Source organism: Rhipicephalus microplus, chromosome 2 (assembly GCF_043290135.1).
Source record: "Rhipicephalus microplus isolate Deutch F79 chromosome 2, USDA_Rmic, whole genome shotgun sequence".
In the NCBI taxonomy this organism is placed as follows: domain Eukaryota; kingdom Metazoa; phylum Arthropoda; class Arachnida; order Ixodida; family Ixodidae; genus Rhipicephalus; species Rhipicephalus microplus.
Window position 1 is genome coordinate 291,802,712 of NC_134701.1, and position 14,471 is coordinate 291,817,182.

A 14,471-nucleotide genomic window follows, 5' to 3' on the forward strand; every position below is an offset into this window, starting at 1 on the left:
GATGTTTAGTGTCAGTATGCTCTGTGTTTACTTTTTTTTTCGTGTTCGTTTCGTCTACCGCGAAGGGAGCTGTGTGTGACCTTGAGTGTCGGTGCTTGCCGGGGGAGAGAGACGAAGGACGCTTTGTGCCTACGCTCGCGCAGCCGTCGGCGGTGTGTGTGCGTGTGTAAGTGCGTGACGCTTCAGTGCGAGCCCCGCGAAGAGTGCGTCATGGCTTCCCCCATCGATGCGGACGCTGGAGGTACTGGGGGGTCATTGACCCACTGACATCTGACCGTCTGGCTGTGCTCTGCTCTCGGCCGTCGTCGAAGAAGCCCCGCTGCCTTTACCACCATGGCTCCTGCGCGAGGCCAGCTGAAAGCAGCTATATGCTGCCGGCCAACGCCATTCGCAGCCAATTTGGGTCGGCCTCCCTGAGCACTGGAGAGGCCCGGCTTCGCGCAACGTTCCAGTTTCATCATCGAGCCAGAAATGCGGGGCCTCCGAAGCACAGCCGAGGCAGCGTTCGTCGGACTCGCTGCTTAACAAGACCAGCAACGAGCCATCAGTGAGCCCCCCCTTCCGGTACCTCTGACCTCGCACTCGGGCATCGCACAGAGCGGACACTGTCACGCCCTTTTCCGCCCCTCCGCGCAGTGGACGCTATTCCCGCTTCAGCACCACGAACACTAATCCCACTTTTCTGTGCTCCCTTTCGCAACTGTTTTATAGTGTTATGTGCTTATTTTGTTATTTATGTTTATGTTTCTCCTTTGTAATCATTTTTTTAGCAGCAGTAGCAGGGCTGAACTGAGGTTAGCTGTCGCTCATAGCAGTGTCATTTTAACTGCATGGGTGACGCCCGGCTGCCTTTTGCAGACCGGTAAAGGGCAAATTTAGGAGAGGGGGATGTGGGAATTGAGGCTGGCCCGCTGCCTTTGCGCGGGCTTTGCCGCCTCTTTTCTCATGTCCCGACATGCCTACCCTCCTTTGCCGTCAGCCGCGCTGGGAAGGGCGGAGTGACGTTTAACTCCCTCACCCGGTAGCGGATGTCGACTGTGGCGCCGCGCGCGGGGACCCCCCGAGAGGTTTTCGCGCGCTGCGTCGGGAGCGGGGAGTACAGTCCGGGACTTCAAACGGTGAGCCACGCATTCTTTTCCGTCCGTCGAGTCCCGTCGCTCGGGGCTCGTCGGACTTCGCTGACGGCGCCTCGCGCCCGATGCGAACGCTCACCTTTTGTTGCCCCGCTGCGTACTCACGGCCGAAGGGCAGTACGGTGTCCTAGTGCGTGGCCTCGCTACGCCGACCCGTCTCCCTTCGAAGCCAACGCGAGCGCCTTTGCCCTCGCTCGAGCAACCGGGCCCTTTGTCCCGGTGTCTCCGTGGATCACCTTTACCGCGGAGACGTGCTCGTGGCACCCCTGTGTAGTACTTTGTGCCCGTGGCGTGGATAAGCCTACTTGCTTTCCCGCCGCGCCTTTTTGCAACGGGCTGTACTGCGTTGGTGTTGCCACAATAAAGTGTTGCGACTTGAGCAGTATCGTGTTTCCCGCCACGGCGACGGTTGACGCGTGCCCTGCGGCTCGCTAAGACCGGACCCACGCTGGTGGCCGTACTCCTTCGGGATACGTGTACACCACAACTTGTGCCCACGATTCTAAAAACTATGGTCGTCAAGTTCGAGTAGCCGAGTGGCACAGATCTGACTAACTTCCTCTTCCTCGTTGTTGAACGTCCGAACGCGTGGCGCATGCCAGCCGAGCCGGGTCTTGCTGGTGCTGGTGACGATGATTGTGGCGGGCTACTTGAATGTGGCGAACCTGTCGCAGCAATATGCTTGTTTCCTGATCCATTTTGAACTCTTCTTGTATGTTAAGGTTACACCTGTCATTTTCCTTTTCATCGCTCGGTGCATCGTCCTCGATTCAAGTTGAAGCCTCGTTGTAAGCCTCCAGGTTTCTGCTCCGTATACGTAAGCAGCAGCAAGATGCAGTTATACATCTTCCCCTTGAGGAATAGTGGCAATCTACCAATCATGATTTGAGAGTGCTTGCCAAATGTGATACACCCCATTCTTATTGTTCTGGTTACTTTAATATTGTGGTTCGGCTCCGGGGTTACTACCTGTCCTAAGTAACCCACTTGTCTTCTCTGGATGCCCAGAGAAAACAAGTGGCTTAGGAGGAACGAGAAAGTGAGGTGGGAAGATGAGATTAAGATGTTTGCGTGTATAAAGTGGCAGCAGCAAGCACAGGACCAAGTTGACTGGAACATGGGAGAGTCATCTGTTCTGCAGTGGACGTAGTCAGGCTGATGATGATGCTGATCATGATGGCTCTCACTCTGCGACTGCAGTTCATCTGATCACTCACACAATAGGGTCATCTAAATTTGAAGATTTCTTTGAAGCCATCATTTTCTTAGCGAAACTTGGCAACTGAGTTTCGCAGCGGACAAATTAAATAAATCGTGGTTTACCACTAACACGACAATCAAACATTGTTATATTTTTTAAAGATACGGTAAACGATTCGTGTGTATGTATCATCTTCTACACGCTTGATAAAGCTTTGCAGTCAAAGGATATCACTTTTTATTCTTGTCTTTCTCAAGAACATTGATGATTGATATGTGGGGTTTAACGTCCCAAAACCACCATATGATTATGAGAGACGCCGTAGTGGAGGGCTCCGGAAATTTAGACCACCTGGGGTTCTTTAACGTGCACCCAAATCTGAGCACACGGGCCTACAACATTTCCGCCTCCATCGGAAAGTTTCTCAAGAACAGCATTTCATATCAGTTCGTATTATTATACACATTTTGCGTATTTTGTTCTGTTACGTCGAAATGATATGACCATAAAAATAAATGAAAAATAGAAGCAAGGCCTTAATTGGAGCGGAACCTGAAAACGTAGCGAGCATATCGAGTTGCGCTCATGAACGATTCATTCCGATCTAACTTGGCAAGCGGAAGACATTAGGATGAAAATTGCCACTTCCTGTTCAGCTTCATTTTATCTCAGCTACGACACAGACTTGACATAATTTTCTGTATCATTCTATAAAGTATTGTTATCCTAATATGACAAAATATCAGCGCAATTAAAATTTAAAAAATATCTTTTGTTTTATTTAACAGTCACGCGGTACGTGTTATGGTGGCTCGTACATTTCGCAATGGCCGTGAACCAGAATCTATGAAAACACAAAAACTGATAGACAGTACACATGGCCTGTAGCATGACACACAAATAAATGTATCATTGCGAAAGCGGTGAAATTATACAACGCTCCATAATTAATACCACGAAGGGCCACAATCAACTCACTTATGGCTGTCTTTCGTTAGGAGTTGAATCAGATACGTACTTTTTGGCTGCTCTTTTGCAGAGAAGTGATTGACTGGAATATTCGACCTTTCTTCTTTTTCAGCCTGAAAAAGAAGAAAAGAAAATATGCAGTGTTTTGTTGTCATCAAAATTGACACAATATGAAAAGTATTAACAAATGTAGTGCATAAAAAGGATAGCACAAAGAGGTAAGACACGGTCACGTCAGTGACTTGTGCCTTTGTGTACTATATATATATATTTGCAGATAATAATAAGTCACAAAGCACCCCATTAAAAAACGAGGGGACGTCGTTCAGCGACGCACACTTAACGTAAGTTGTTCCGTGTAACTGTAGTAGCCAGTGCCACTACATTTTTATTAATGAGGTTCCATTAATTAATCCTAATTACGTTCTCAACTGAACCGTTCAGCTAATAATTAAAATCTCAATGAGGCACATGAGCCTGTAGGCTTGCCTAATCGACATCAAACTGTGCTATTTTTAACAGTACTCTAATTACGCCCGCACTGGCTAATTCAAAAAGCTCACGAAATATGCAAAAAGAAATACCTGACCAGAGAGCAACGCACATCGGGAAGCAGCGACTTCAAACGGGATCACTGTGAGGGAGCAATATTATTATTATTAATGACGCTAGTCTTCCTTGGGGACCTTCGACGCAAAAATTTCGGTCTGTCTGTCTGACTGTACAATTGTCTGTTTGTCCACTCTTAACAGCATCGGGTACTTGAAAATGTCGACCCTATCCGAAGCGCCCACCAATGTTGCTCAAAGTTGAGCGTTCATGCTTGTGAAATAGTCAATTAAAAGCAATTATTGCGCATGTCTTGGGCACCATAACAACACGTATATGATCTGTATTTGCGTTTTTTACCAGAAAAGGCATACATAAGTAATTTTAAGGACCGCAGCGCTTATCACGCAGCGCTCACCATGGAACGCTTGCACGGAAAGGCGAGTGTTTCCAACGCTTTGCTACAACGAGACGGCGGTGGCACATAACCATCGCCTTGCGTTCTACACCTTATCACCTCTGAGATGGGCGCGCTTACCCATCTCAGAGCCACGCACTTTGTTTTCTAAGAAAACTGCCAGATGGCGCTCATGCCTCACGTGTGGTGTAATCGAACAGAAGGCAGCAGAAAGGGGGTGGTATTGGGGCATTCATTCATAAAAGTACAGACTGGCAAAGGGTCAACCAGGAGTGCAAGGAACAATAATAGCTAAAAGGGAAAGTGGCAGGTCAAATGACACTCCTTGGTTTCATATACTTGTGGACGGGAGCAAAGGCCAGAGAGGAAAACCAGGCAGTGGTAGAGTGTATATCAAAGGACATTCAGGAGTTAGGAAGAGAGTGCGAGATAATTATACTAGGAGACATGAATGCGCACATAGAAGATATAGATGGGTATACCGACCCGACAGGCAAAATGATCATGGATAAGTGTGAAAGGCTTGATTTCACTATTTGCAACAGTACTGAGAAGTGCGAAGGGCAAATAACATGGGAGGTAGGAAGGATTCAGTCGACGATAGATTATGCACTGATGTCACATAGGATGTATGATAAGCTCAGGGGAATGCACATAGATGAAAGTGGCTCCAGAAGTCTGGGTAGCGATCACTAACGTATCAAGCTAAGTTTTGCAAGAGCAGTGAAAGTGGAAAGGCGACAAGATGAGCAACTACAGGAAAAGTTTTATCCAGAAAGGCAAATTGAAATAGCCACTAAACAAATTGAGAAAGTAATCACGGAGGATAATAAGACAGTGTGGACATACACGAATCTAATTAGACTCTTTTAGCTAGAGCTTGCTAAGACGCGTGACAAGTCACCCCGGAAAAGAAGACACAAACCCAAAAATTGGTGGGATGAGGAAGTTAAGAGAGCCATAGCAAAACGTCAGGAAGCCTCTAGGGAACACAGACATGCTAAGCAGCGGGGTGAACCGATAGATGATGTTAAAAGAAAATGGGCAACCTTTCTAAGCTGTAGAAGGGATGCATCCCTTCTGATTAATGAAAAGATTAGAAGGAAGGGAGCTCAGTGGCTGGAAGAAGTACATAAAAAAGATAGAAAGGCAGCTGCGAAATTTTGGAACCATCTAAACTCCCTAAGAAATGAGACGAGCCTAGAGCAGAGTTTTATAACTACAGCCCAAGGTGCTAGGCTAGAAGGAGACGCAGCTATTGAATATATAAGAAAAAGGGTGACAGAAAAATTTCAACAAAGAAGTACGTTATGCACCACAATAGGCAAGGAGGAATCAAGTGGTGCAATGGCTCCATTTTCACAACAAGAGTGGGAAAGGGCTGAGAAAAGGGTTCCTAGTAGTACATCAACAGGCCCAGATGGCATTACAATTAGGCTGATAAAGACATTAGGTCTGAAGTCTAAGCAGGCTTTGAGAGAGGCAGTGAGCACAATAATAATCGATGGTGAAGTTCCCGATGGATGGAAATTTAGCAGGATGAGCATGATCTATAAAGGAAAGGGGGACAAAGCTGACATAAACAACTACCGTCCTATAACAGTGACATCAGTGGTCTACAGGCTGGCGATGCAGATTATAAAGGAAAGACTGCAGGCATGGATAGAGGATGAGGGGGTGCTAGGGGAACTGCAGAATGGGTTTCGGAAACACAGGAGGTTGGAAGACAATCTGTTCTCACTGACGCAGTGCATCGAAATAGCAGAAAAGGAACACAGGCCCCTGCGGCTAGCATTTTTGGATATCAAGGGAGCGTACGATAGCGTGGTACAAGAGGAATTGTGGGGAATACTGGACACACTAGGCGTGGAACATGTAGTCACTAATCTTTTAAAGGGTATCTATAAAGGTAACAAGGTAGTTATAAAGTGGGAAAAACAGGTATCCAAGCCTGCAGAGGTAAAACGGGAGCTTCGGCAGGGGTGCCCCCTGTCACCCTTATTATTCATGATGTACCTACAAGGATTAGAGGCAAAATTAGAGGGAAGTGTACTGGGATTCGACCTCTCTTTGTCAAACAAGGAAAACTTATTGATCAGGCACTACCAGCCTTAATGTACGCAGATGATATAGTGCTAATGGCCAACAACAAGGAAGATTTGCAGAGATTGATGGACATCGGCGGTAATGAGGGAGATAGGTGAGATTTTAGATTCAGTGAGGAAAAATCAGCAGTCATGATTTTCAATGACAACGAAGGTAGTGAGCTTAGGATACAGGACGTCACGCTAGAGATGACAGATAAATACAAATATCTGGGCGTATGGATAAGGGATGGGACCAAGCATCTGAGGGAACACGAAATATACGTGACGACTAAAGGTAACAGGAATGCAGCAGTCATGAAAAATAGGGCACTTTGGAATTACAATAGGTATGATGTTGTGAGAGGAATATGGAAAGGGGTCATGGTTCCTGGGCTGACGTTCGGCAATGCGGTCTTGTGCATAAGATCAGAAGTTCAAGCAAGATTAGAAATTAAGCAACGTGGAATATAGGTAGGCTTGCTTTAGGAGCTCACGGGAATACACCAAATCAGGGAGTACAAGGTGATATGGGATGGACATCATTTGAGGGCAGGGAAGCTAGCAGCAAGATAAAATTTGAGAAGCGATTGAGAGAAATGGGGGAAGAGCGTTGGGCTAGGAAGGTTTTAAGCTACTTGTACATGAAGAATGTCGATACAAAATGGAGGAAGCGAACCAGGAAGTTGACTGGCAAATACTTAGAAAACAGCAGGTGGCCAAACCAAAAAGAACTATCGGTTAAGAAGAAAGTGAAGGAAACGGAGAGTGACATGTGGAGAATGGGCATGATTAAGAAGTCAGCACTAGAGATCTATCGAACTTTTAAGCAGAAAATTGCCAAGGAAAGGATCTATGATAATACTCGGGGTAGTTCTCTACTGTTTGAGGCCAACACGGGAGTACTGCGAACCAAGACATATCGGGCCAAATACGAAGGGGTAGACACAGTATGCAGTGCGTGTGGAGAGGAAGAAGAAACTGCCGAACACTTGATAATGTTCTGTAAAGGGCTTCACCCTATAGTTCAGGATGATGGCGCAGAGTTTTTCAAAGCACTGGGGTTTAGGGACCGGGAGGGCAAAATAAACTTTAAGCGGGTAGACTTAACTAGGCGGAGGTTATCTGATTGGTGGCTAAAGTCAAGGCACGAGTGAAAATTAAACTCTTCACTGCAAAGTACGAATCCTCAAACTCACTTTTTAAGGAAAAAAATTAATATAGTTTTTGGTTCATTAGGTATTACGGCTTGGTGGGGCTAGCCACCGCCCGATCTAAAGGGTACAGCCATATCCATCCATCCATCCATCCATGGTGTGGCTTGGTGCGTTTGCTCGCCTCCGCTGCACGCTCGAGGCACTCTAACGCAGCCCCTTCAGAATACCATTTACCGATTTTTTTGCGCAGAACACCAAATAAATGTCTTGTTCACTCTCTCTACACGCAAGGCTATCGTCTTTAAACGACATTTGCAGATGAACATGCAGATACGGGGCAATGTTTTGTTGGTGTTTTACGTACCCAAACTACCATATGATTATGAGAGACGCCGTAGTGGAGGACTCTGAAAATTTTGACTACCTGGGGTTTTTTAACGTGCTCCTAAATCTCAGCACACGGGCCTCAAGCATTTTCGCCTCTATCAAAAAAGTGGCCGCAGGGGCAAGTAATGGATGCCGCGACCTGCGGGTTGATGATTGATTGATATGTGGGGTTTAACGTCCCAAAACCACTTCATGATTATGAGAGACACCGTAGTGGAGGGCTCCGGAAATTTCGACCACCTGGGGTTCTTTAACGTGCACACAAATCTGAGCACACGGGCCTACAACATTTCCGCCTCCATCGAAAATGCAGCCGCCGTAGCCGGGATTCGAACCCGCGCCATGCGGGTCAGCAGCCGAGTACCTTAGCCACTAGACCACCGCGGCGGGGCGCGACCTGCGGGTCAGCAGCCGAGTACGTCAGTCACTAGACCACCGTAGCGGGTTGTGACGTGGCAAGTCAGCACTACGCTCCCACCTCTTGTGGGTGGGAGCGTTGTCATGTGTTGTTCATACATGCCATGCTTTCGTTAGCAACTAGAAACATTGGGCAGGTAAGTATTACATGGCTGAAAATAGCACAACGATATATGATTTGAGCACGCGCACGTGTACCTCATTGACATTTTATTGATACAGTGAGCGCCTTCAGATTTGGCAACATAATTAGTACTAAATAACCATGCCTAATTAACGAAAAAGTCAGTAGTTCCTACCACAGTATACGGGAAGAATATGCGCGAGGTGTGCGTCGTGTAACGACGTTTTTTTTTTTTAAATCGTGCTGCGTGACATTGGGGTGACCTGCACACATGGAGAAATAATAAAATGAAGCTATCAGAGCAAGTTAGCGTAATTACCGAAGGAGAGGACGAAACAGAGATGCTCTCTTTTGTCCACTCCTGTCCGAGGTGCTTTTATTTGCAATCAAAATCACGCTGTACCAACACGCCCTATTCTACAGTCTTCTAAATACAAAATGAGAGAAATGTGAGTTAAAGTGGACCACCAACATTCCCAAGGTCATGTTCTTTCAATATATAAAAATCAACTGCCTATAGACCCTTTCACTGTTTACATGCACGGGCTCTTGACGACATCCGGCTTCGGGCACCGATGTGTCGAAATAGCATTGGTAAGCTAAAATAGCTTTAAAAAATAGCCTGCTCATTTTCTACACTTTCCCAATAGGGGAAAATATAGTCAAATAAATTCTATTACGACCTGCATAGAAGCTCTAAGAGATTTTCTTGTACTTTGCGCACGTTTCTTTTACCTGAAAAGCTTAAAAAACACTTTGCTTACCCTTGAAAAAAAAACTTTAAAACGTGCTCTTACTTTTGACTTTAGGCGTTTTTTGGGATACAACACGTGCAATCTTGAAACCATCTATATCAAGTGGCGTAAGGACAGGGGACTAGCACAAGCCGGGCACTGCACGAGATGTAAGTTTCCAATGAGTATGTCGAACGGCGAAGTATTTTATTGAGCTGCTGCGGCCTGACGGTCATCCCATCAAACTCACTTCTCTGCAGTAATAAAAAGCGGTAAACATGCTTGCTTCAAGCAAACTATTCTCGAACGATTCGGTAACGTCAATAAATGCCAAGTAATACTTTGGTAACTGCACCCCTATCTTTTCTCAGTAAAGGCTTACAATTAGTCTGCGTGAAGGCCTGATATTTTTTACCGCTATATTGGCATGAAGTTGTCGCTTTATAGCAAAATTATGAGTCATGAAAGTATGCTAGGAGTCACTGAAAGCAGAGAGAGAATTCGACCGGAGCTCTCTTCCACATATCGCCATGTCAAGAGGCCTTGCTCAGCAATGAAATCTGCAGTGTGCCATAATAATGGTATTCGAGTATGCAAACAAATGCCTGTCTTAAGGTGCGTCCTAATTAAGACCACCCACGCACAGCAGAACATGCATCTGCGCGAAGATTTCCTTGAAGCAAGTGTAATTTTAGGCAAAACATGATATGACATGGATACGTCATACTACAAAGAGTCGAAAATTGCCCGATCCCTCATACTCACTAACTGCGTTCCCTCCGTAACCCTTAGTAACCTTCTAACTAAATCATTTTACAAATGCTCACTTTTCCTCCGCATCGTGCGCCTTGTCCCGTGCCTCGTGCGCCATGTGCTCTTCCTCGAAGTACAGCTTCTTGGTCTTGTCCACCTCCTGCACGCACTGTTGCACTTCGTCCTGGATTCGGCGCAGGTTGTCGAAGCACTGTGCACACAACGTAATCACTCGCTCTGATGCCAGAGACAAACAAGCAAGCAAGCAAACAAACAAACGAAATACAATACGTTTCACGGATGATTTACAGACAAGTGAATGTTTTATGCAGCCAGAAAGGCACCATAGAAAGGAATAGCAAGAGGAAATTGCTGTCATCGCTGCACCTTGTCTGCTTTTGCACTGCCTCCGTGACCGGCCCACCTTTGGCCAAACGACGATGTCATGTGATGACATCTTGTCTCGTCCTGTTATGTGTCGTCTTATATCCGTCAAAATGAGATCATTTTGGCATCACAAATGTTGGTTATCTATGACGCCGTGATGGTAATGCATAGGGGCATGATAATTTATTTCAATTCTCAGGTTGACTATGAGGCCACTGATGGTGCACTTTCGTGTTTGTTGACGCGTTTAGACCTCTCACCTTAATAGGATGAAATGAAAAACAATGAAGTACTGAAGTACTCTTCCTTCAATATGTAAATAATTTATTTGCACTGCTATAAAAATCGTTCTCGACATAGAAGATTCCCCATTCTCTCAAATGTCGAGTTAAAGGTAGTTGTCAAATAGCAAGTAGACTAAGTATCAATACCAAGAAGACTGAATGAGTGGCCATACAGTCTGCGGTAAAAGCTGCAAGCATTAGTTTAATAAGCGTAACAATTATGATATGAGAGTTATGTACGGCATAATTTACCTCCGCCTCATAGCGTTGTTCTTATTTGAAACTGACATATAAACCTTCCTTATTTGTGCTTCGCATATCATCGATTCCCACTGTACGTGGGATCTGGCAATTTTTTTTCTTGGTAAAACTGCTTCACTGCGCGATTATTGTGGTAATTGATTATCTGGGGAATTATTTTTTCTAATAATTATTAAGTCAATATTAGATATTGAACAACTTTTACATCTGCTAGTGCGAAACGCTACAAATATTTATCCATGCTGTGGTCTGAACGAGTTGTCTTTGCTCTAGAAGCACCGGCACCTATTCATATAAATATCTTTAAACATCTTTAAAGCAAGTAAAGATTGAAAGGATAAGTACCTTTTTGGCCACGTGTAGCTTGTTGGCCCGGACGTTTTTGGCATTTTCCGATATTTGCTGTGAAAAAACCTCTGCAGCAGCCAGCCGTGCCTTGGCGATCTTTTCGGTCTCGTCCAGAAGCATACGCCACACGCCGTACACGGTCCTTGTACACGACCAACAACAAAAGTTTTTTTTTTGTTTCTTGTCCAGTATTGCATTGCGATATATATAAAGACAATGTCTACACGTTATGGTACAACGTTCTTAATTAATTTATTTGTGGATAAAAATATGAGAGGGTAGGCTACGTTCGAGCAGGCTATCCCATCAACATGGTAGTAAATTCAAGACACAAAACAATAAATCTAGGAAGAAAAAAAGAATAAAAAATTGATGCACCTTTTCCTTAAACATGAAAGCGCGAGCATTGACGATTGAGTCTTCATGCACTTGTTCCAGGTGTCCTGTTCCCGGAACAGCCTAGCAGAAGTCAGCTCTACAGGAGTGCTCATCGCCGACACACACGCATTCTCTTTTATTTTGGCAATGTGCTTCGTTAAACAGAGCTCATTGACTGGGTGCTCGACGCTCGCACGTTCTGGTATTAAAAAAATGATTGGCTGTACATCTATAAAATATGGGGCGTCAAGCATGAGCACTATAAGGGTACAGTCCAGTGCACACAGAGAGGCCATATCGCGGATAGAATATGTGTACAAATATCTTTATGCACTTACATGAATCTCGACCATGATATATAGTGAATAATGACTCAACAATATCAGACAGACCAATAAGAGCAATTATGGACAGTACGATAAGCTTGTGTTGATTAAAATATTCTGAAGAATGCTTCATTATTTGATTATCTGGATTATCTGGGAGTGGCGAAAGTCCAAGCACTTTTCCAATTCAAACTGATGTACCGGAAGTAACACGGATTTGTAAATTCGCAATTTAAAAGCAGAACATCGACCGGTAAGAGAAATACTGCAGTAGGTTACGACTCCAGAATAAATGTGTAAGCTCCACACGCAGCAGTTCCTGTTCCACTCAAAAACAATGCACATCGATGCCTCATCCGATTGCACTTGCTCATTTTCCGTGGCGTCAAGAATCTGCCGCTTATTTTAGGTGGTTGATTTTCACTGCACACGCCCGTTGGTGTCGCTGACTTTCAATAATAAAAAAAGAAAGGTAAGCCTCCTGGCAAACTTCAGCAAGGGTTCCAACATCACTGCTCGAAAAAACGTAGTGTTGGAAGTAGTAGTGACAAACTTCACTTATGAATAGGCGTAATATTCACAGTGGCAACGAACACACATTATTACAATGAAAACTATCAAGCCCAGCTGAATGCACACGTCTTGCACAGGCGAATAAGAGACGCTTCTTTCTAGGGCAAATCTTTAGTCGTCACCGACAATGCCATGTTTCAGGACGAAACGTAACTGATTATTAACAATCATGAAATGAAAATTTACCGGACTGCAGAACATATACGGTAACAACAGAAAACCATGCAGTTGCACCATCGCCGTTATATTTTAGGAATCGTTATGTGTAACGCGATGGGCCGACAGAAACGCAATGAAATATCAGATACCCGCAACATTTTTTTGTCGCATGTGCTGAATGCTGTCACTGAGTGTTCTTTTTTTTTTGCGGCGACTGTGTGCAGCATTTTTAGAGGTGGCTACAATGCTCGTAAACTGGCCCGAAGGCATCGGTAGCGAAAGAAGGCCACTGCTTCCACATTTTGGTGCAGTTGAAACGCTAGAGACCAGTGCGCTTAGATTTGAGAGGAGGACCAGTAGTGAACGCGAGATAGTCAATATTTTTGGAGCCCTCCTCTACGGCATCCCTGATAATTATGGCATAGATTCGCGAAATAAAACAGTAAGAATTATTATTATAAAACCCTGGGAAGCAATCATTTTTGTGTACTTACCAAGGCCCCTCTAGCCGCATATTAGTTGCTGATCCCGGTTCCGGCATGGCGATCTGAGCTTTCATATTTCTCGTAAAATATGGCCATGTATTTGCTTCGTCTTTTACTGTTGCATAATCTGGAACAGCTGATAACAATGCCCGCTAGTATTTCAAATGCCTCTAGCGCAGTTACAAATATATTTCTTTCTGCCCCGCCGCGGTGGTCTAGTGGCTAAGGTACTCGGCTGCTGACCCGCAGGGCGCGGGTTCGAATCCCGGCTGCGGCGGCTGCATTTCCGATGGAGGTGGAATGTTGTAGGCCCGTGGGCTCAGATTTGGGTGCACGTTAAAGAACCCCAGGTGGTCTAAGTTTCCGGAGCCCTCCACTACGGCGTCTCTCATAATCATATAGTGGTTTTGGGACGTTAAACCCCACATGTGAATCAATCAATATATTTCTTTCTAGCAAAGGCACATGCCACCATCGTCCAGACGTAAAAAGTTACTTGCGGACCGATGATCCACGCGTTTCGTCGGGCAATAAGGAAACCTACATAATTATGATCCACGCTTTTCGTCAGGCGATAAGGGAACCTACATATTTATAGGCCAGCACTGCGCAGCCATATTTTCGTTCAGTCGGTACTTGGCCAGTTCTATTAGTGTACGCGTATCTTTGCTGCGCAGCATACCAGCGAACCTCGATGCAAGACTGACTCACTCGCTCACTCACTCTCTCACTCACTCACTCACTGATTGATTGATTCATTGATTGATTGAATGACTAATTGATCAATTAATCAATCAAATGACTGACTTAAGAATCGGCCTCTGCTCAGCTCATTTGTCCAATCACTCATTCGTGGATTTTCTACTAACTTTTTCTCTTCGCTGTCTTCGCTCTTGATCTCAATACCGGGAGGAGGCTTCTTCTGCAGGTACGTCGTCGCCAATTTGAGCAGAGCCTGCATCACAAAAAAACAGTTCTCTAAGTGCGGCCTGGTCTCTCATTCGTGTGGGCAATCCGCCTGCTTCTTCATGGCTCACATCTACACAGCGGTGCTCGGAAAAAAGTGGGCCAAGGACTTTCAGAGGGAGCTCTGCTGTTCACAATTAACCTTAGCAAAACACTGCCTTGAACGACCTGGGGCCATGCAATAAAGCGCTGCCTGTAAGTGGTTGGTAGTTTACATAACTTTTGCGTTTTTAATGAACGTAATAACTATTCAAAAAAGGATCACATGGCAAGAATAGTTGGATTTCTACAAACAGACGAACCTAGCTATAGTGAACACTGATATAGCAAATCACTGCTAATAGTGAACTAAATGCTAACTTTGGTTGGTCGCGCTTC

The 14,471-nt window shown here is 45.1% G+C and overlaps 1 protein-coding gene across 3 annotated transcripts in view; it reads right to left on the reverse strand.

The window, feature by feature from the left end:
- nwk (FCH and double SH3 domains nervous wreck) overlaps positions 1–14,471 on the reverse strand; it is a 156,823-nt gene that overhangs the window by 124,066 nt on the left and 18,286 nt on the right. For all 3 annotated transcript variants that reach the window (XM_037429187.2, XM_075882255.1, XM_037429181.2), the window contains exons 4-7: positions 13,997–14,082; positions 11,204–11,348; positions 10,001–10,137; positions 3,353–3,416 (exon numbers count right to left, since the gene is read on the reverse strand). In XM_037429187.2, coding sequence (XP_037285084.2) covers positions 3,353–3,416; positions 10,001–10,137; positions 11,204–11,348; positions 13,997–14,082 — 432 coding nt within the window. The remainder of the gene's footprint in view (positions 1–3,352; positions 3,417–10,000; positions 10,138–11,203; positions 11,349–13,996; positions 14,083–14,471) is intronic.